The following is a 22742-nucleotide window of genomic DNA, read 5'->3' as shown; positions in this document are numbered from 1 at the left end:
TAGCTCTACTGGCCAAAGGCCAGAAGAGCTTATGCAATGGTAATGTGTACGTAGTATGTGCATCCGTGCGTCTGTAAACAATTGCTTGTGAACACGATACAGTCTTCAGTTTTGATTGTATCTCGATGAAACTTGTACAGTGTCTAGATATCCATTAGAGCTTGGTTCCTTTCGAAAACCAGCCAGATCCGCCCATGCATGCCTAGATTATGGCCCTTAGTAGTATAAAAAAATGCTATTGTGTAAACACTAGCTTGTGAACACGATACAGTCTTCATTTTTGATTGTATCTCGATGAAACTTGTACAGTATTTAGATATCCTTTAGAGCTCGGTTCCTTTCGAAAACCAGCCAGTTCCGATCATGCATGCCTAGATTATGGGCCTTGAAAGTATTAAAAAATCAGTTTGTCTGTAAACAATTGCTTGTGAACACGATACAGTCTTCAGTTTTGATTGTATCTCGATGAAACTTGTACAGTATTTAGATATCCATTAGAACTCTGTTCCTTTTGAAAATCAGCCAGATCTGCCCATGCATGCCTGGATTATGGGTCTTGAAAGTATAAAAAATGCTATTTTAAGCTAAGTCTATTTTTAGCCAAGTCTACATGAGCGAAGTCTATTTTTTATGTAAAGTCACAATCGCTTGTGAAGGTTTGTTCAAATTATGCCCCTGGGGTCATTACTGCTCCCCCCCCCCCCCCCACGGAGATTGTCCCGCAAATGACTAGTGTGGCAAATACAAACGATCTCAGCGACGTTGGCAGAGGCCCAGGGAAGAGTTCTCTTTTCTTTGTAAGTTCGTAAGGGACGGACTCCCCCCCCCCCCTAAATTGGTAAATGTTAAAAACCATTTTGTCTGAAACCACTATGCAAATCCTTGCTATTTTGAACAAGGCTTTATTTAGTGGTCCACTACCATGGTTGTTCAAATTATGCCCCTTGGGTCAAAACTGGCACTGCCCTGGGTGTCACTATTTTCCTAGAGAATTATTTAAGAAATATTTTCAAAATCTTCTTATTTCAAACCACAAGGCCCATACCTTGATATTTGTTGTGGAGCATCATATGATGCAATTGAAAACATTTGAAATAATGCCCCTTGGGCAAAAGCTGGCCCCACCCCTTTTGACTTACTTATTAATTTTTAAAGCTACAGTAATGAAATTTTGACCATGTGAACAGTTTTGCAAACAAGCATTAATGTTGTCCTCAGATGTCCTTGACTTTGACCTTTGACCGACTTTTTATTTTTAAAGCTACAGAAATGAAATTTTGACGATGAGTACAGTTTTGAAAGCAAATATATTTTACCCTCAGATTACCTTTACTTGGCACATATTAAAATTGTTCATGCAACTAATCTGCTTACAACACTTCCTGTCCTCATGTTGAACGTGCAGCGTTTTCAGCTAACCCAAACACTAAAAGTGAACTATTATTTGTTGCCTATTACTCAAACGTACATGCTCTGGATTGAAAATGACCACAAGAGCCATGCCAGTAGAGCATAGGCCCTTTTGGGCCTCTTGTTTAAATTAATAGTGACTTAAATATCCCATTAAAATTATATAACAGTTGTGTATTTTAAGCCAGTTCATTCAACTGGTCCCGATTTCTCGAAACTTCTTAAGTCCCTTATAACAGGATTAAGCTAATCTCACTATTTTTGTTGTTCTTTAAATTGTGTTATATTTACTTCTTCAAGAATTTTTAAAAATTATGTAGGAATAATCTGTATTATAAGAATAAACCATTTTTCATTTATCAAAATCCATTTTCAGTATGTATTTTGGCTAATTGAAATAAGCGACTTAAGCCTGTTAAGCTTAAGAAGTTTCGAGAAATTGGGGCCTATATTTTAAAACGTTTTTAACAAAAAATCTAATATATAATACCTTGGGTGGTGTAAACCATGTGTATTTGAACAAGCAGTGCTTACTCATTCTCATTCATTGGCGATTTTACAATGATAAATATATCTGTTGTTCACGTAGCACCATCGCTCTTGTGTACAAGACTTTCTAATTGTGAAAGTAAAATAAGTGCAGGAATTTTCATCATTTGTTTTTAATCATCTAATAAAACTTATGTCACAAATACATGACAAAATGAGCATGTTAACATATACCATATACAAATTGAGGCATTGTAAACATTATACATACTGAACATACACATAAATAAGTAGGCATAATATATATTTATATTTTCTAAACATTAGTATGTGTTACATAATAGAAAATTAGACATGACACCTTACTGAAACATTATATATATGCTTATGAAGCATAGATGATACAACACTTAACACCATATTAGTAATAACTTCAAGCCTTGTTACAAACTTCCACACTTGCCCCTTGGTCAGATTTTCCTATCCTGACCAGAAACACATGATAGTTACCAGTTTTGTATTGTAGAATTGATATTTATATGAGACTATATTTAGACCTTCATGTATATCAGGGTATTGTATGAAGGCTGTTATTGTATTTCAGGCATTGACTTTCCTATAACTGTTGAGAAGATACGTGCTAGTACGCATTTGTGCATTTTATTCTCTGCGCTTTTATTTAACACTGATTTTGGTTTGCAGGACAAAATTTTCACCATGCAATGCATACTTTTGTCTCGATTCTCAGGCATATTCAATTTAAAAATGCTTTTTGATCATCTGTACACTGCCATTTCTGTTTTCAGTAGCACTTATTTCTTGTGTTTTGAAATGAGTTTTGTGCATGGGTATAAACAACAGATAAAAAAACTGAATGATTTTAATAGCAAGCATTTTTCTTAAGTTTATTTTTTTTAAAACACGAACAACTCCATTATGGCCCCCACAGATTCTGTGAAGAAGGTTTTAATATGAATTGATTCAATTGTTGACTTCTTTCTTAACCTTTAAAGGTGAAATATTCTATGATATGTTTATATTTAAATAAAATAAGTACAGTTGAAAGAGATTTCTCTAAACTTAAAAATACTGAAAATCCGAAGTATATCTGAATATCCTATTATGAATATCCTATTATTAATATCCTATTATTAATATCCTATTATCATGAATTTTTAGGCAAAAGCCGTAAAGATTTGAAAGTTAACAAAAATATGTTAGCAAAGTTATTTGCATTTAATGAAAAGAAATAATAAAATTTTGTACTTGAACAAAGTTCTGATGAATTGGCACGTAGTTACATTGTCATCATAAATATCCAACCAATGAAGTTTGAATCCAAGATGTCAGATTGAACCAATTTCCATGAACTACCGTCGTACATGTTTCTATATCTAACTATCAAAATTACTGCCCTGTAACCCTGAATTGAATTGTCATTACAATGTATCATAGTCATATTGGAACAGTGTTATTACTGAGGTTAGGAAACACTTCATGTACTTGTACGAGGATGTGTGGCTAGTGGTTACCCACCATACAAGTAAACATGCAGTTGAACATCGAATGTTGTCGTTTGCATATCACTTGTTGTTGTCACAGAAACGCACAATACGCTTTCCTTGTTCTTGTAGAGATAAATGCTGTGACCATGTGCAGATATATGATACATTTCAATTTAAATTGCACTAACCTAGCCAAGCCTTTGTGACTTGTATGACAAGTTAACATGTGCCTTGATATTAACAAGTCGCTTTATATTTGTAAAATCTGTACATACCTTAATAATGTAACGCTCAAAATGTAGTCCACATGTATGTTATTAGCATTTAGTAGCCTTCTATGATCTATTCAATTTATATGTAAAGTAGACATGTTCTATAATTAACCATTTTATTTTCAGAGGTGGAGGAGTTACTGCAGATTCGGGAGGAGGATGCTGAGAGAGTCTCCGAGCTTAATGCCAAGTAAGGATGTCATGTATTTTATATAGTTATCTTTGTGTTAGAAAAACTATTTGTGTATCAAAGTTTATGAAATCAATTATCATTTTAGTTATTTCAAATACTCAGGGGGCATTTCATCAATAATCCAAGGAACCGTTTTTGTACCATGCAGATCTGTCTTCTTAAGTTAACCATTCTTAGGATTCCCCATGAAAGACTCCCAGTCCAACACACATGCATCACATACTAAGATTTCATCCACATATTTAAGCATGCATATTAACATGTTTAACCCATATATGAAACTAGATCATCAATTATCTCTCATTGTCTCTACGTATCGAAATATGATAGGCATGATGTGAATAGTTCTTTTTTTATCCTTAGAATGTACTAAGTATAAGTAATAACATATTTCAGTTATACATAATTATGCAAAGGAGGGAAGTGTACAATATTGGAGATTGTTTTCTGTGTTTTTTGGTTATGCATTTATTCTCATATCAGATGCTACCATGCAATAAGTATTGTACAGATAATTTATAATATTATTTCAATCTAGGCATGCTTCTTATTGCACAGTAAGGTTAAAAAAACATGTTTTATTGACAGCATCATGGTACACAACACTTACTATCCCCCACCATCCTGATGGAAATTGTGTAGTGGTTGCAGTCACTAAATCTCTGTATTTCCCCTTATAGGCTACAGAATGAGAAGCGTAACCTGTCTTCAAAGGCCGAGGAGGTCGGGGACCTGCAGGGTCAGAACACCAAGATGACGGAGGAGATAGAACTCATCGGAGAAACGCACAAGTATGAAATCAGCTGTTAGCTTGTTAGCTTAATATAATTTCCTCAGATAATTGTTTGTAAGCAAAAAAGATATTTAAAAAGTTTTAAATGAAACATATGAGACAGGTTGTGAGCTTAAAGACAATGATATTATTTCAAGAATAATTATCAGTTTTAGAAATTTACAGATTATGAGAATTTTGATGCAGAGATTTGAAAGAAATCTTTTTGTTACTATACTTGTTCTTTACGTATGAACACATACAACAACAAAACCACTGTTTCTGATGAAAATATGTTCTATATTCTAATGAAACAGTTATAAAACCACTAAATAACAATAACTGAGTTCATACCTGCACAGATACTTGAAGGCAATGATACTTTTGCAGATGCCTAAAGGAAACTTATTCTATTATGTAGTTTTTCATGCAATCTTATAATCTCATAACCACTTTAACCAACCTCAATCAATTGCACACATCATATTTTTCGATCACTACCTCTTGGCTCGTATACATCAAGTTACCCCTTAGTGTTGGATCCTATAAATTGTTATTAAACAAAAATTAAAAAATATAAGTAAATCTTCGTCTGGTTGGTCATGTCATGTCACTCAACTTTGATTGTAAAAGAAAGAAATCAATTTATTCCTTGTTTGGAAATTAACAAGTTGAAATTTTCCACATATTTGACTAAATTGCTTTGTGAATATGGGCCAAGTTCACCTCTCACCCCCACCCGTCCTCATATAGAGCCCTGGAGACTGAACTAGAACACCGCCATAACATTCGCACCCCTACCCCTCCTGGACTCACCGAGGAACAGAAGGCGATGCTGGAAAGTCTCGATGAGGAAGAGAGAGCGTGAGGCACTGTGTGTCTTCATGTCCTCACACTGTCATTGTCCTTAAAGACACTCTCTCACATGTTATATGCTTATCATTATATGTTTAAATAAATTAATTTTATATTGACTATAATAACCAAATGGAAAATATTGGAACAACATCAAACAGGAACTGAAAGATACGTATTTGACAGAATTTCATACAAACGACCTTTGAATATCCAACTGTTAATAGTGTCCCTGTATTTTTCGCCAAGTATTTCTGAAATTTTCTCAAATTTTTAAGAACCCGAAGACCTTTTATTATGATTACTTACCATTGTAATGTAAGCAGTTTGTAAACTAAAGACAAAAAATAAAAATGTTTAAAGTTTGAACTTACAACATGTGAGAGAGGCCCTTTAACATCCTAACTTTGTTTTTGCTTAGATCAGAGGTTCACAGATGATGCTGAATGTCTGAATGTTGTACTTTCATAAACATGCATGTGTGTTTTGGGAAATGGTACCTGTCTATATACTCATATTCAGTTACATGGATTAATCCTTCATTTCAGGAAGTTAGCACTAACTCCATGTTCATACCAATGTTATGACAATTACATGTTTAGGATACACATGTACCTGTAATAAAAATTGTTGGTTTACTAAGAGGTATCTGGAATGATGTAGTGAATATATGTTTGTCTGATGATGTACAGTTCTAGTCAGACTTAAAATAAACATGGGTGAGAACTTGGGAGCCTAACAATGAATGTGACTTGGTGTCTTTATGTATAACCACAAAAGTTTGCTCAAACAAAAATCTATGTATTATCATTATCAAAAATGTTTAAGTCTTTGTTTTATAAAGCAATCATTGTGTTTCCTTGATAAATGTGCATATACTAGCATATGCCATGTCATACATAATAATCATAAAGTGTTTGCAAGACTGTATAGAATGTTAATATTCCTAAATTGATATGATCAGTCTCCACTATGCACATTTATCCACCAAGATATAGAGCTAATTCTGTAAGAGTGGTCTTAGTGGTAAAGGTTGTGGCTTCAAGCCTCGACTGGGGCAAGTTAAAAACACACCAGTAAAAGTTTCTACCCAGGAGAAACACACTTAAAAGTAATATAACAGCTTAAAGCTGCCTTCACAACAGAGCTTAAATAAACTAGTATAAACTTAATTGTTTAATACTTCCCTATGTATTTAGGGCTGTGATGGCCCAGCTACAGAAGCAGATAGAGGACTACAGAGCACAGCTGGCCTTTGAGAGGAAGGAAAGGTTTGTACAAATATGTATTGAGATTGTATTTCAAAATGGAAAAAGCTATGGTATTGTAGAGAAATGTTAATTTGAGCTTGTTCTAAGGCACAAGGCTCAAAGCCTAGCAAATACTTAACAAGAATTTATTTTAGAATAAAGCCTTACAGATCATTTTTTTTTTGCATATGGTTCAGTCTTTTTGAGTGTTTTGAATTTGGCTTAATAATCAGTAGATGTAAATAATACTGGTATCTGATTTTGTTGCTTTGAACTTCTTTTTAGTGTTGCTTAAGTTTTAAAAGCTTATGTTTATATATCTTATCTTAGACTTGAGGTTCAGGACAGGAAGAACTCTACCTCAAAGGAGCTGGAGGACTTCAAGCTGGACAACCAACGGTTCATGCAGGAGATGAACACCACGATCACACAGGGCAAGCAGGATCACATATCACTCTCCAACGAGGTATGTGAACTGGGGAGGGGTGGTATATATATTTATGAACTCAGATAATGAAATTGCCTTTTACAAGTAGGACTGCATATCACTCTTCAACAAGATAGGTGAACTTGGCAGAGGTGGTTTGTGAGCAGATGAACCTTGGAGGTAAACATCATCACTCAGAGCAAGCAGGACCACATTTCGCACACCAACAAGGCAGTGGCTGAATTGGGAAGGGGGGTTTATTAATGGCTGAACTGGAAAGAGAGAGTTTATAAGTGGTTAACCTGGGAAGGGATAGTTTAGTATTGGCTAAACTGGGAAGGGGTGCTTTATTTATGGCTGAACTGGGAAAGGATGGTTTATTAGTGGGTAAACTTAAGGTGTTAACATTATCTCACTGGACATGAAGGACCATATACTAATCTCTAGTGAAGTATGTGAACTGGGAAAAAGTGTTTTAATAGTGGGGTAACTGGTAGTCTCACAGTAGATGAATCCAGAAGTGATGGTATATTGGTTGAGGAACTGGTTGATTTGCCAGCGTAACTCATCTCCAACAAGATAAATGTGAAAGAGAAGGTATATTGATAGATGGAACTGGTTAGGTTAATGACCTATTACCGGTAAATGAAGAAACATGTTTGTCTCTTTAGTAAGATACATATGTAGCTGAATGAAAAATGGGTGGTTTAAAAGTATATAAATTTGGTAGCTGAACTATATTCATGTTAACATTTTCCTTTAATTGAATGTTAGATGTTTCCCTCAAAAACAAGGTTTAGGGAGGGAAAGGATTGAGGGAATTTATGACCTCGGATATTAGACTTACAAAACGAAATGCTCCTTTATAGTAAAATTGTGTTATTATTGTGTTTTATTCTGTTAGATGGGCACTCTTCATGAATTGGAGGAGGAGGTATGAAGAGCATGTGTAGTTTAATGTTAAACATGTTTGTGAATATTGTAGAAATGATATGATGTGCAAATAATTTGGGAATGTGATATGAACGTAGTAATAAAAGGAGTATTTTTAATTTTGGTATTCATGATTAATTATTTTGTACTATTAACACGTTTGGTAACTGTGAAAGACATTAAATTTATAATTACATACGTAGTGTTTGTGCAGTGATTAATTCATAGTTGAAAGTGAGTGTAATTAAATTTTATTTTTTATGATAATCATTATGAATTTTTGGTCTGCAAAATAATACCAATTGAAACAATGAAGAGGGACAGAGCAATTCTGGAGGGGCATGTCCTACCAATGGTGAACAGTGGTACCAATGGTGAACAGTGCTGGGGCATGTCCTACCAATTGTGAACAGTGGTACCAATGGGGAACAGTGATGGGGCATGTCCTACCAATTGTGAACAGTGGTACCAATGGTGAACAGTGCTGGGGCATGTCCTACCAATTGTGAACAGTGGTACCAATGGGGAACAGTGCTGGGGCATGTCCTACCAATTGTGAACAGTGGTACCAATGGTGAACAGTGCTGGGGCATGTCCTACCAATTGTGAACAGTGGTACCAATGGTGAACAGTGCTGGGGCATGTCCTACCAATTGTGAACAGTGGTGAGGCATGTCCTACCAATTGTGAACAGTGGTACCAATGGTGAACAGTGCTTGGGCATGTCCTACCAATTGTGAACAGTGGTACCAATGGGGAACAGTGGTGAGGGATGTCCTACCAATTGTGAACAGTGCTGAGGCATGTCCTACCAATTGTGAACAGTGGTACCAATGGTGAACAGTGGTACCAATGGTGAACAGTGATGGGGCATGTCCTACCAATTGTGAACAGTGGTGAGGCATGTCCTACCAATTGTGAACAGTGGTGAGGCATGTCCTACCAATTGTGAACAGTGGTGAGGCATGTCCTACCAATGGTGAACAGTGGTGAGGCATGTCCTACCAATGGTGAACAGTGATGGGGCATGTCCTAACCCATTGTGAACAGTGGTACCAATGGTGAACAGTGGTACCAATGGTGAACAGTGATGGGGCATGTCCTACCCATTGTGAACAGTGGTACCAATGGGGAACAGTGATGGGGCATGTCCTACCCATTATGAACAGTGGTACCAATGGGGAACAGTGATGGGGCATGTCCTACCCATTATGAACAGTGGTACCAATGGTGAACAGTGATGGGGCATGTCCTACCCATTGTGAACAGTGGTACCAATGGGGAACAGTGATGGGGCATGTCCTACCCATTGTGAACAGTGGTACCAATGGGGAACAGTGATGGGGCATGTCCTACCCATTATGAACAGTGGTACCAATGGTGAACAGTGATGGGGCATGTCCTACCCATTGTGAACAGTGGTACCAATGGTGAACAGTGATGGGGCATGTCCTACCCATTGTGAACAGTGGTACCAATGGGGAACAGTGATGGGGCATGTCCTACCCATTATGAACAGTGGTACCAATTGTGAACAGTGGTGACGCATGTCATACCAATTGTGAAGAGTGGTACCAATGGTGAACAGTGATGGGGCATGTCCTACCCATTGTGAACAGTGGTACCAATGGTGAACAGTGGTGAGGCATGTCCTACCAATTGTGAACGGTGGTGGGGCATGTCCTACCCATTGTGAACAGTGGGACCAATTGTGAACAGTGGTAAGGAATGTCCTACCCATTGTGAACAGTGTTGGGGCATGTCCTACCCATTGTGAACAGTCATGGGGCATGTCCTACCCATGGTGAAGAGTGGTGGGGCATGTCCTACCCATGGTGAACAGTGGTGGGGCATGTCCTACCTTTCATGAACAGTGATGGGGCAATGCAACCATCAATGTCTGATTTTCTTGACAAAGGCAAAATGGATATGTGTCCACTGTATTTAAAAGCATAAAATGAAACTCAGATATTTTTCTACAATACTTGTCTTCTTTGGGCTTATACAAATTTTAATCACTATATATGCCCCCTGCCCTGTCCTGTTGTATTGAGCTGTATTATGATTACAGGACAAATCAGATGAGGAGATACAAGATGTAACCACAGTGGTGGGTGAAGCTGATTGTTGAATGGCAAAAATACATCCATTCTCATTCTTGTCTATAACTGTTGTCTGTCTCATACTGAGTCGTTGTTCTTTTGTTCCAGTATATGTCATTCTGTCGATATGTATTTCTCATAAATCAGCATTCAGCTTATGATAATGTATGATATAAGGTTTCGCAGCTTTTCCTAAACCAGGCAGTGAGTTTTAACATAATACTGCTGCTGCCATAATGATATTCAAACATTATATTACCAGTAATTGCAATCCATAGAAATATAGAACATTAAGGTAAAATACATGAATTTAAAAAACTGAAGATGATGTGAAACACTAAAAATCAGAGACATGTAAAATAAACAGTAGAAAATCAAAAGTAAAAAATGATGTATATATGTCAATAATTTAGAGTTGTTTTTTTTTGTCATAAAGATCAATATGTAATGTATCAGGGTTTCAAAAACTGAAAATGAATTAAGCATGATGTACTGTAATTGATAGGATTCCAGTGATTGGACTTCAGAAGATGAAGAATTGGTAAGGACAGAAAATGTGGTGTACATGTCGCTTCAGTGGAGTTGTCAGAAAAAAACATCGTTCTGCTCATAATCTGTAGTTTTGAAGTTTGCAAAAGTCTAACCAGAGAGGACCTAATGTGGTTTTGTTACAGGTTGAGAATTAGTTGTCTGCTGAGGAACTGTTGTTTTTACGTTTAATTTTCTGGTGATGGGTAAAATGATAGAACATAAGCTTTGTTATGACAGTTTTTGTATTTACTGCAATATTGAGTCACTGTTTCAGGTTCCAGAGCAGTGTATAAGTTTTCAAAATCACCTGATAAATCCTATGTCACATAATAGCCATAATATACTTAAAATTTCTTTTTCACTCTGAACTATATTCATAATTGTCATTCATATCCTTTTTTTAACCCATGAGCCGGCATTTCTCCTGTAGGGAGCTCAGCTCCAGCGTGATCTACGAGATGATGATAAAGAGATTCAAGATCTTGAAACCATACTGGAGGAGGAACAGCAAAAATACCAGCAGACCTTTACCAAGAGGCAGAATGAGGTTGACAAAATGGAGGTAGGTCCTAAACATCTGAGGTAGAAATGAGGCATTAAGTATGACTTGAGATCTGAGGTATTGAAGCCATTTTGGAGGTGGAACAGCAGTCCTTTACTAAGCAGAAGTAGTCCTCTAATACAATGTTGACAACATGGAGGTATTTAATCATCATGAGGTAGAAAGGAGGTATCAAGTGTGATTGATGTGATAATGATTAAATTGAAACCATACTGGAGGAAGACCATTTACCGAAGTACCAGCAGTCCTTCACTACATGGTTTGACTGATTTAATTTTCGACACCCATATTTACAAATTTGTATCAATTATATATATATTTCTGTTTTATTATTTTCAGCGTGAGATCAATGACATGGAGTTCCAGATCGCGGAGAAGAAGCAGAAGGTTGAGGACATGGGGCCTGGCTTTGCTGCCCTGGAGAAGGCTTTTGAGGAGAGAACTGATGCTTATGAGAAACAAAAAAAGGACATAGTTGGTATGTGGTGCCCGTCATTCACTGTGTGAGGCACACAATGTAGGCACCTGTCTGCACCTGGGTGTGTTAGGGCGTGACATGCACACCTTTTGCACCTGGGTGTAATCAAGGGTGCTGTGTCACACACATGCACAATGTTTCCTTTCACTTCTGTGCACATTCATGGCAGACTTTTCATTACTTGCACAGGTTAAGGATAATTTTGCAGCTTTTATTTCAGCTTAATTACAATTCTAGCTTCTTTCATACTATCATGATTACGAATAGTTTTCTAACAGAAAATCTAAGTGTCACTGAATGTTGTCTGGAATTTATCCCATTCTTAAGCAGGATAACTGTATTTAATCTTTTAAAATATATTATTCATAAAATATAAATTATTACAAAAGTACTTGTTTGCCATTCTATTAGTATACGGAACAATGTATCTATTAAAGGAATATAAAAAAATACCATACTAAGATAAAAAAAATTGTAGAATATAAAAGGATCTTTTTATCGTACATTAAGGGACTTTTTTTATTACGGTAACCTTCATACAAATGCTTAAAAATAGATAATAAAAAGGGCCGTCAGTATTGAGTGTTGGAATTGAAAAGTCTGCCGGCCCATTTGCACATTGACACTGTACTTCCCATGTCTATTGCTCACATCATGTACACTCTATCTGAAAGTGGTTCTGCTTGTAGACAGCTGGCTGAGAAACAAGGAGAAGTACTATGCCTTTTCACTTTCAAATTGTACAGTAACTTCAAGAAAATTTACTTTTATCAATTAATTTTCTTGATAGTGAAGCAAATGAATGATTGATTCAAAACACACCCTGCTGACTTTTTGGACATTTTGTTATTTTGTGCTCGAACATTAATTTTAAGATCCCTATTGATGAAGTTTTCATTAAATTTTAAACTTATTAAAGTAAATATTTGACAATAAACATTGTTATTGCTCCGCTATACAAAAATATTTGAAACTCAAAAATATAAAGACAAATAAGATGTTGGGTCTACAAGCATAATCACTATGGTCTTTTCTGCACCATTATACACTTTCCTTGTAATGCCTGCCGCTGTAATATTCATGGGAATGAAATGACTGGGGTATCAGTACCAATCTATGTATGATTTGTTTGCTGTGTTCTAGAAGTTTCACCAGATTTTTTTACAGTTTTGTTATGGGAACTCCCAGATTTTTACAGTTTTGTTATGGGAACTCCCAGATTTTTACAGTTTTGTTATGGGAACTCCCAGATTTTTACAGTTTTGTTATGGGAACTCCCAGATTTTCTAGATGTTCAGATTGTAGTATGTTTGAGAACAGAAAAAGCTAACATGTTACAGCTAAAGAGTTTGTGTTTATATGTATGAGTCTCATTAGGGTATGTGACCCCCACATTGGCTTGTTATCAAAACCTTCCATTAACTACAATGTTGAATTTTGATGCCATGGGTGACCCCTGACATGAACTGCGATTCATATTGCACATACATGTACTTAAGTAGGGTACCTTAATCATTTGGAACGGCATGATACTGTGTCTGGATAATAAAGATAAATTTGGTGGCACACATCACAATATGCAAGCATAATAATCTTTTCTTCTATCAGACTAATATTTAATGGATGTATAAATGTTATATAATTTACTTCTACTTCATATAAAACTTGACTTCTTTGCTGTTTCTTTCTAAGTAGCATGTAGTAATTCTAGACTAGCTTAGCTAAATGAGGCTATGAATATTTAGCATTATTTAACTGATTAATAAGTTTGCAATCTTAATTTAAAAATGATTGTTTTTTCATGTTGGTTCTTGGTATTGTTTTCATGAATCATTTGGCAATATTATGAATGTTGACATGACTGTAATGTTTAACAGCATGGTAAGTGAAGGAAATATTACTTTTTATCACTATCACATTTAAGTATTTATCTTTTATGTCATTTTGATCGAACAAGTATACTCCATAATGGTCGTTATGACATTTAGTAAAACCAGTACACCATCATTAACTCATACAACCTCTTTGGATTCTCAGAAGTTCCTGGTCTTACACTTTTGCTTTTACATTGATACTTTTAGAATGATGGACGAATACTTTTTCTGAAATTCATAGTTGAGATTAACATTTTTCAGAGTAAAGTGAGAACCCTGATAAACTGTTTAACTAATTGCCATTTCTTCACAAAGGTAATCGTGTATATGCAACTAATTGTGAATATCCAATTATTGTATGCGTATATGTTGTGTAGAGCTCAAGGGTAAAAAGAACCAGCTAGAAGAAAAGATCCGCCAAGCCAAGGACAAGAAGGAACGCATGGCCGATCCCCAGGTATAAAACAACGCAGAGTAGCTATGTATTACCATCTTATTGTCATTCCTTAGTGTGATATGTTACTACTATAGTGTATGTGGTTATTTTCGAAGATTTTAGGTTTATAATAGCAAACATTTATCTTTGAAAGCTAAGCTGTTTTCTTTTGTGTTAAGATTTGTAAATAAAGATTTACTACTTATTATACTTGCACCATATGTGATATTCTGAGATATAATCTCCAAGCAAATATGTGATATTTTGTTTTCTGATACTGTATAAATATAATATTCTAATCTATCAAAATTGCTAATATATATCTAGATAATTGTATATCCAGCTGATCATTAATTTTGTCTCTTTTTGCAAAGGACCACATTGGAAATAAGAGAGTACTCCTTTTTGTGTTATCCTCGGTGTTTAGTGTTCATGTGATGCTCTTTTTAGGGTTCATGTTGTAATTAATGTTTAGTTTTTTTACACATGGTGTTTTAGTTAACCATGTATCATGTTTTCCTTACTGGAATAAATCTATCTAACTAAGGTATTTACTACTTATATATCGATAGACATGAACCACTTTAGGAGATGTTACCAGTCAAAGCAGAAGCTTGTATATAAGCATTCTGCAAAATCTTTTTATACATGAATAATAATAACTTCTGATGTTCCTTGATGCTTTAAGATATTTAGGATGTGTATATGGATAGACTTGTATCACTATAAGTGAGGTTAAGTAAAAAGTTGAAGCAATAGCGTCACATGGGGATGTTGTAGCGCATTGGGCTTGTGAATAAACATTGTTTAAACATTATACAAGAATTATTAAATAAAGTCCCTACATTCCACTATGTAGGAGAAGTTACGTAAAGAGTTGAAGCAGAAGAGACACGAGGTGATTTTCCAGCTGAAACACCAGGGAGAAGAGACAAAGGAGATCGAGTCTCAGATCTACGGCACCGGATGTAAAGTGAAAACTATTCTAGATGAGAACCAGAGAATAGAAGATGTGAGTAGCTGGCAATAATCATAGAAATTATATTTTCTTTATATTTTGTCAATTATATAAAACATAACTATCTAGTTTAAGGTTTATATTTTTATAATGGTTATGAAGAAAGGGATATTAACTTATGCTAAGTCTCTCACATTGGGGCAAGAGTGTGGTCTCTGGAATGTCTGGTTGGCTTGGTGACCAAAACCAAACACACATATGACATGGCCGGCAATTGAAACATGAACTCCTTGATGAGAAACGAGAGCACTTACCACTGTGCTAACCAGCTAACTATTTAACTTTGTACAATTGCTTTGTATTCTTTTGTCTAAGTGTACTTCAATTTTCTATTTTATTAACATATTCAGTCTAATGTTCATCAAGGAGGGAAGTTCATGTATAATGATAATGTAAAGGAGCTCCAATAAATGGAACATATCAGTGTAAATATAAACTGGATTTTATTATTTATCTTTCATCTCAATTTACCCACATTGTTCTTCACATTGTGGGGTTTTTCAAAACAAAAAAATTCCTTTGAATTTCAGGGCATCAAGGCGTTTAACAAAGAAATAGATGACCTCCACTATCAGATGGAGTACAATGAGAAACTGAAGGTTAAACTACTTCTGGAGCTCGCTAACACTAAAGGTAAATACATGTCTACATAGATAAGATTGTATGGTACTATACTTCACTTTTTTAAATCATATTAAAATATTCAATACTTGTCTTATTTTCAGGGAGTAACAAGTATTGTCATAGCCAAGGTGTTGGATGTGGCATGCAAAAAAATGTTTAGGTCATAAATATGATAACATTATACACATTATACCATTGACAATACACACATGCATATTTAAACCTATAACTCTTGCTAAGGTAATTAAAGAGTAATGTCCCTTGTTTGACTGAGAAAACTAGACAAGTGTTGACATCTAGCAGTGTGCTCTTGCTTTAGATGTTTGTTATTTACCTCATTTGAATTTACAATGAAAATACGTGGTAAGCTTTTTTGGTTACACACATCACAGCAAGTCAGCAACATTGGGGATATTGATCACCTTCGGTGATTCCTCTAATTTGAATTGAACATAAAAAACCACTGGTCCAATTTCTAATAACCTTTCCTGTTGTTAAACACTAGTTTGAATTCAGCTCCAATTCCTATCATATGATTCATTCTTTTTCAGATATACTGGGGCAGAGCTGGGACGAAGATACAGAGCTTCAGCAGGTCAGTGGTGAAAGTGTTTTTGAAAACAAAAAATTGTAGAATATAAAGCCATTTTCACCATATATATGAATCAATCAACATTATGGCAATGCCTTCAAGACCAACAGGATTTGTGTGGATTGATGAGATTGAAGGCGACATGGTTTTGTTTGTGAAACCTAAATATACCCTCTTATTGGTTAAATGCTATGAATGTATCTAAAGGTGTTTTGGTGACCAAATTGTTGTTCATCTAAGGTCTTTTGTTGCCCTCAAAGCATGCGAGATACAATGTGTTACTTTGTTCGGCCTTAGCTTCCTTGTTGTAACGCTTTTGTTTCTGATCAGAAATTTTGAATGGCTTATATTACTAGGTATAAACAAAAGTCATGGTCAGTAAATGACCCCCAATGATTTTGGGGTTATAGGTAAAGGTCATCACGACTTTTACAAAAAAATGTAGATGGGTGCTCCTGACATTTGATATGTCCTTTTTGCGAAAATCTATTCAATTATCCACCCATTTATTATTTCCAAGATATAACCCTTTTACTGGTCAACTACTGAATATTTCGTTGACAACTTGCACCTGTTTGATTAAATTGCAAGAGTAGTTTCCCTTTGAGACAGGGTTTACTCAAACAGCTTTATTTGACCTGTTTTGCATAATAACGTATCACCAAAACTTAAACCTTATCAGTTGGATGTTCCTGAACAATCTTACAGTAGTACTTAGAAGTAGAGCACATCTGAAATTAAAAGTGAACAATATACTTGATGAATCTTACAGCGGTACTCAGAGCGAGACCAGTTGGTAGTTGATGGTCTGGGGGAGCTGCTGGACCGTACGGTGAAGCGTGAGGAGACGATCTCAGCGGTTACCGGCCGCCTTGAGGTGGAGCTGCAGTTCCTCAGTGACTTCCTGGACAATCTTGCCAGTCGTAGGCCTAAAGGTATGGACAGTGTGAAGACTTGCAGGGTTTATTTATAGCTGGGAATCAAGCCAGATTGCTGTGTCACACAAACTTGTGGTCTAGGATGTACATTTTTTTATTTCTCGGAAAAATACCTCAAATGATTTTCATATTTTGCCCTTCTGAAAATTTATAGCAAGATTATGTTTAATATAAATTGAATGAGCTTTCACATTACTGAATGAGCTTTCACATTACTGAATGAGCTTTCACATTTTTGCAAATTGCTAATAACACATGCATAAAATATTTGAATAGAAACTATAAACTTTATAAATGTGCTTAGCTAAACATGACAATAAATCATGGAGTCCGAGTTTTAATTATATTCAATGAAATACTAAATTCTGTTGTCGGAAAGAAATTCAAGGAAATTTAACTGCTCTGTGGCTCTCTTGCTTGATCCCTGTACACATTCATCTTTTTTATGTATACTCAGGTAATTTATATTCATATATACATTTATATGTATATATTTAGTTTATTTATGTGATATTATGTTTTGAGACATTTCTGTAACAATGTACTCTCTTTACTAGTTTAAGGAACGCTTTTCTGATAAAAATTGTCTCATAGCACTTGATTGGAAATTTGAAACAAAGAAATTTGTTGTCTGAAGCACATCATTTGAAATTTTATGCAATATTATGAAGATGAAAGTCCTTTTAAAATGTCAGTCATTATTAGCATATTAATTTTAGGAAGACTTTTATAAGTATAAAAATTAAATGCATCATGTTTAGAAGAGGAAATATTTCCAGTTAATAGCATGTATCTTGCATGAATATGATTTATAGTACAGTATGTATGTATTGTTCAGAAAGTACACTTCCCATAATGTACTCATGATATTTGTCGATATTTTATTCATTGATAAAAACAAAAAAAAACTCCTATTTGTATTTCAATGGTCTTCAATATATCCAACTTTGTATCTTCTTACTAGGTTATGAAGTAGTTTTGAAAACTGCTAGTCTTGCGTCATGTATATACATTAGTAAACTAGTTTTGATTTATTTAAAGACTCCTATTTGAGTCAATGTCGGACTCCTATCCCTGCAACCCCAGGTAAACTACATTAGGACTAGAAGTCTTGTTCCCATACCCAAATTCACGTGTTTTATACTGAGCACTTACCTAGTTGTTTATTACCTTTTTTTTTATGTGCCGTAAGGTCTTTTATATTACGATAGTGGTGATGTTTTGTTATACTCTGAATTAATTTGCACTCAGTATGTTATGTATGAATAACACAAGGTACTTTTAAAGGATGATAATAGTGGATATTATACATTATCATATCTACATGCATATCATTTGTATATAGTACTATATACTGATACATAGATATACTAGTGTGTTACAAAATAACGTTCTATGTATATTGTATTAAAATTATATTTTAGTAACTTTACATAGATTTGTTTCTTTGTGTGAAATTCCATCAATATGTGGTAGTTTACATATACAAATCAACAATGCTATTTGCCCTTAAAGGAATTATTCTGTCTTCGCGATATGGTATGAACTATCTGAAGCACTTAGAATCTTTCATAATTATAGGACCTCATACAAGTAGATTTTCATCAGTTTAAAGTTATTTAAAGAACTTTTTAATAAAGATCCTAATATGGTTCTATTGGTTACTGATCAATTAACACATATCAATTTTCATACTATCTCTGCTTGTTCTGTTTCTTCTTTTTAGTTTCTAAATCAAAGATTATTTGAAAATTTTATTTGAAAGGAACTCCTTCAAGTATCTAATAAAAGCAATATTCCCAACAGTGCAGTTAGCATTGTATATTCAAATGTATCAGATACTTTCAAAGTAGGAAAAAGACATTTTGTTGTTTCCGCTTGAGTGTACCAAAAAGAAGGAAATAATTGCCAAGAAAAAGGTGGAGAAGTTCTCACTTTTTCTGGAAAGCTAAATGGAATATAGTTTTGTTTAATTGATTTAAACCTGAGTTTTATCATTGTTCTTATTATGTTCATTATGTTACTATGTTATAAGTTACGTTATCCTCACTCCCATTACATGTATATTTGACTAACTCACAGGCACTACTGGTAAAAAATCCAAACCCAAACCACTGAGTTTCAGGTAACGTCTACACAATTTACCAGTTTGGTTTTCATTTCCCATTGGTTTTGCATGCTACAGAATTTTATCGTTATTGGCCAGAGTGTTTAATGTGGCACATTGCAAGAATTGTCATACAAAAGATTGCGACTGCATTCTAAATAGATTACTAGTATTAATCTTTAACAATGTTCTCCTCTGGAATTTAGAAAGATGGTAGTACTGATAAAATTGTAGTAAAATAATAGAGGGCTAAAATAATAGAGGGCTAAAATAATAGAGGGCTAAAATAATTAGGTTTATTAGCTAGAAGAAATGTCATAGTTGAGGTATAGCAATGGCCTTAGTGTGGTCATTGGCGTCACCTACATTGTGCAAAAACTAAAATTTTCTTTGGTCATGATGCAAACAAAAACGAAAAAAAAAATGTATGCACATGTTACCATTACCACGGAACAGAAGAGCGTTGTTGAAAAATAATATTATAGAACATTTAATATTTCGTTATAAATCTTGCAGTGTGACCATGATGTGAGCCCATGTTACGTGACTTATAAGCTATGACCGTATTTGTGGGTGTATCAGTGTGGTATGCACAGTGCAGAATGGTGTTTCTTTCAGTCTTAATTATTGATTAATAAATAATCATTAAAATCTAAGTAATCATTGATTCATGTATTCCACAATATGTCATTAATAATTTATTATGTTCATATACATATGATATTACTGTTAATAAGCATAATTTCATTTTAATTTGTAAAGCATTTTTCATAAACATTTATTCTTTTCTTTACTCTAGTCGTTTTCTATCAATTATGGTGGAGGTATGGCCAATCAGAATGGTTTTAAACAATTATTATGAACCTGCATGTTCCCATTTCTCGAATAATGAATGTATTCTTTTCAGGTGCTGTATTTTTATTTATTTTCTTCACATTTCCTTACCAATAATCAGAATAAAGTTTAGCTATCAATTGAAAACTCCATAAAAGCATCATAAGATATGTTTCGCATCTGTTGAATGTTTTCATACATTTACTATGCATGTATAGGTTTATGTTGAAAAATTAAAAACTTTTCAAATAATTTGAGATCTGTGTACATAAGTGCCTGCTAAGTTAATGTATATTAAAAAAACTCTTACATAAACACCACTCTCTATAATGAACGTAATGGTTTGCTATGAATGAATTTCAGACTCCCGGGAAGGCAGAAGACCTTTGAGTCAGGTGAGCAGCATAAGTCGGGCAAGCAGCTCCCGCAGCCTGCCACCGCTAGAGATGGCCGACACCCATAGTCCGTCCCGACCCACCACGTCTAAGAGTGCACGCAGTGGGCGGAATGTGGTCATATCCGAGGAGGTGACAGAGATAGCCCATGGCGGTAACGAACGTACCAAGACCATTACAAAGTCAATGTAGTATGAAATAAACCCGGAATATCATAAAGTTATAGGACTGATCTGCATTTAGATTTGCAGCTTTGTGTGCAGTGTCATATGATTGTGGCATTCAAAGTTTTTATTATTTACCATTATGATTATTCATGTTTATCATTCGGATAATTCATTATTTTTGCCCAAATGGATATGTGTGCATTTGAATTTTCATATGTATTGAGCATGTTTATTTTCAATGTGTATTGTGTAATGTTTTTTTTGTTGTTTTTTTTAGCTCTACTGGCCAAAGGCCAGAAGAGCTTATGCGATGGTAATGTGTATGTAGTATGTGCATCCGTGCGTCCGTGCGGTCGTGCGTTCGTGCGTCTGTAAACAATTGCTTGTGAACACGATACAGTCTTCAGTTTTGATTGTGTCTCGATGAAACTTGTACAGTATCTAGATATCCATTAGAGCTCGGTTCCTTTTGAAAACCAGCCAGATCCGCCCATGCATGCCTAGATTATGGCCCTTGATAGTATAAAAAAATGCTATTGTGTATACAATTGGTTGTGAACACGATACAGTCTTCAGTTTTGATTGTATCTTGATGAAACTTGTACAGTATCTAGATATCCATTAGAGCTCGGTTCCTTTCGAAAACCAGCAAGATCCGCCCATGAATGCCTACATTATGGGCCATGAAAGTTTTAAAGAAATGCTTTCTATTTTTAGCCAGGTCTGCATGAGCGAATTCTATTTTTAGCCAAGTTTACATGTATATATGTAAATTCAAGTCTAGAGTTAAGGGAGACAATTTGCAAGTCTATGATTTTGAGAGACAATTTGCTTTTTGCTTCTGCAGTTGATTTTGTGAATTACTCTGCCTTGTTCTTGTTGAAAGCCCAAAGGCCATTTTTTAGCTTTAAGTTCTGTGGTTTGCGCATTCATCTTAACAAAATTGGTTGTGAATGTTTAAGTTATGCACCTGGTGTCATTACTGGCCACACCCAGGGTTCACAGGTTTGGTAAACATAAATCTGGAAAGGTTTGAAAATCTTTTTGTGTGTTCGTGCATCCATCTCAGCACAATTGATTGTGAATGTTTGTTCAAATTGATCAATGTTGTCCTAGGATGCCCTTGACTTTGACCTTTTGACCAACTTTTTTTAACTTTTAAAACTACAGAAATTTTTACTATGAGTACAGTTTTGAAAGCATTTTTTTTTTGTCAGATGACTTTTACTTGGCACATATTAAAATAGTTCATGCAACTAATCTGCTTACAATACTTTCTGGGCTCAGATGTTGAACGTGCTACGTTTTCAGGTAACCCAAACACAAAACATAAACTATATGTCTGTTGCCTTTTACCCATACATACATGCTCTGGATTGATATGACCACAAAAGCCATGCCAGTAGAGCATAGGCCCTTTTGGGCCTCTTGTTTATTATTATTTGGTTATAAAAGTAATTTATTTCATTTTAAAACTTGTTAATACATGTAACATCTAAAATCTGTGATATGTTGTTCCCTTGTTTAATAAATTTATTGAAATGGCATCATCAAGAATTGTTTTGACAAGAAATAGTTTATGTTTATCAATTAAGACAATGCATTTTCCCAAGACATGAAGCTCATGTACAGTGTCCTTGATCTCTGACACCCTGTATCCTTGATTTCTGTACCACAGTATCCTTGAACACGCTAACCCACTTTATCCTTGACCTCTGACACAAGGACCCACTGTATTCTTGACCTCTGACCTATAGGATCCACTGACTCACAGTATCCTTGACCACTGGAACAATGTATACCTGACCTCTGACTCACAGTATCCTTGACCACTGGCACAATGTATACCTGACTTATGACCTAAAGGATCCACTGACTCACAATATCTTGACCACTGGCACATTATTTTCCTGACCTCTGACCTAAAGGATCCACTGACTTACAGTATCATTAACCTATGACACACTGACCTAAAGTA

The 22742-nt window shown here is 35.0% G+C and overlaps 1 protein-coding gene across 8 annotated transcripts in view; it reads left to right on the top strand.

Annotated features, from left to right (window-relative positions):
* LOC128209644 (coiled-coil domain-containing protein 175-like) overlaps nucleotides 1–22311 on the top strand; it is a 32512-nt gene extending 10201 nt beyond the window's left edge. The window contains exons 13-28 of one of the 8 annotated variants that reach the window (XM_052913769.1): nucleotides 2504–2542; nucleotides 3803–3866; nucleotides 4550–4660; nucleotides 6696–6767; nucleotides 7077–7212; nucleotides 10178–10216; nucleotides 10714–10749; nucleotides 11170–11301; nucleotides 11641–11779; nucleotides 14031–14110; nucleotides 14949–15101; nucleotides 15638–15740; nucleotides 16283–16326; nucleotides 17096–17258; nucleotides 19344–19386; nucleotides 20566–22311. In XM_052913769.1, the coding sequence (XP_052769729.1) occupies nucleotides 2504–2542; nucleotides 3803–3866; nucleotides 4550–4660; nucleotides 6696–6767; nucleotides 7077–7212; nucleotides 10178–10216; nucleotides 10714–10749; nucleotides 11170–11301; nucleotides 11641–11779; nucleotides 14031–14110; nucleotides 14949–15101; nucleotides 15638–15740; nucleotides 16283–16326; nucleotides 17096–17258; nucleotides 19344–19386; nucleotides 20566–20665 (1454 nt within the window). In that variant the 3' untranslated portion in view covers nucleotides 20666–22311. Of the gene's footprint in view, nucleotides 1–2503; nucleotides 2543–3802; nucleotides 3867–4549; nucleotides 4661–6695; nucleotides 6768–7076; nucleotides 7213–8077; nucleotides 8108–10177; nucleotides 10217–10713; nucleotides 10750–11169; nucleotides 11302–11640; nucleotides 11780–14030; nucleotides 14111–14948; nucleotides 15102–15637; nucleotides 15741–16282; nucleotides 16327–17095; nucleotides 17259–18302; nucleotides 18348–19343; nucleotides 19387–20565 lie in introns of all 8 variants that reach the window. The other 7 variants (XM_052913761.1, XM_052913762.1, XM_052913763.1 and 4 more) reach the window with 7 other exon arrangements.
* Nucleotides 22312–22742: the final 431 nt, after the last annotated feature.

The sequence above is a fragment of the Mya arenaria genome, chromosome 11 (assembly GCF_026914265.1).
Source record: "Mya arenaria isolate MELC-2E11 chromosome 11, ASM2691426v1".
NCBI classification, from domain to species: Eukaryota; Metazoa; Mollusca; class Bivalvia; order Myida; family Myidae; genus Mya; species Mya arenaria.
Note: the sequence above shows the minus strand (reverse complement) of the source record. Positions and strands in the feature narration are given on the sequence as shown.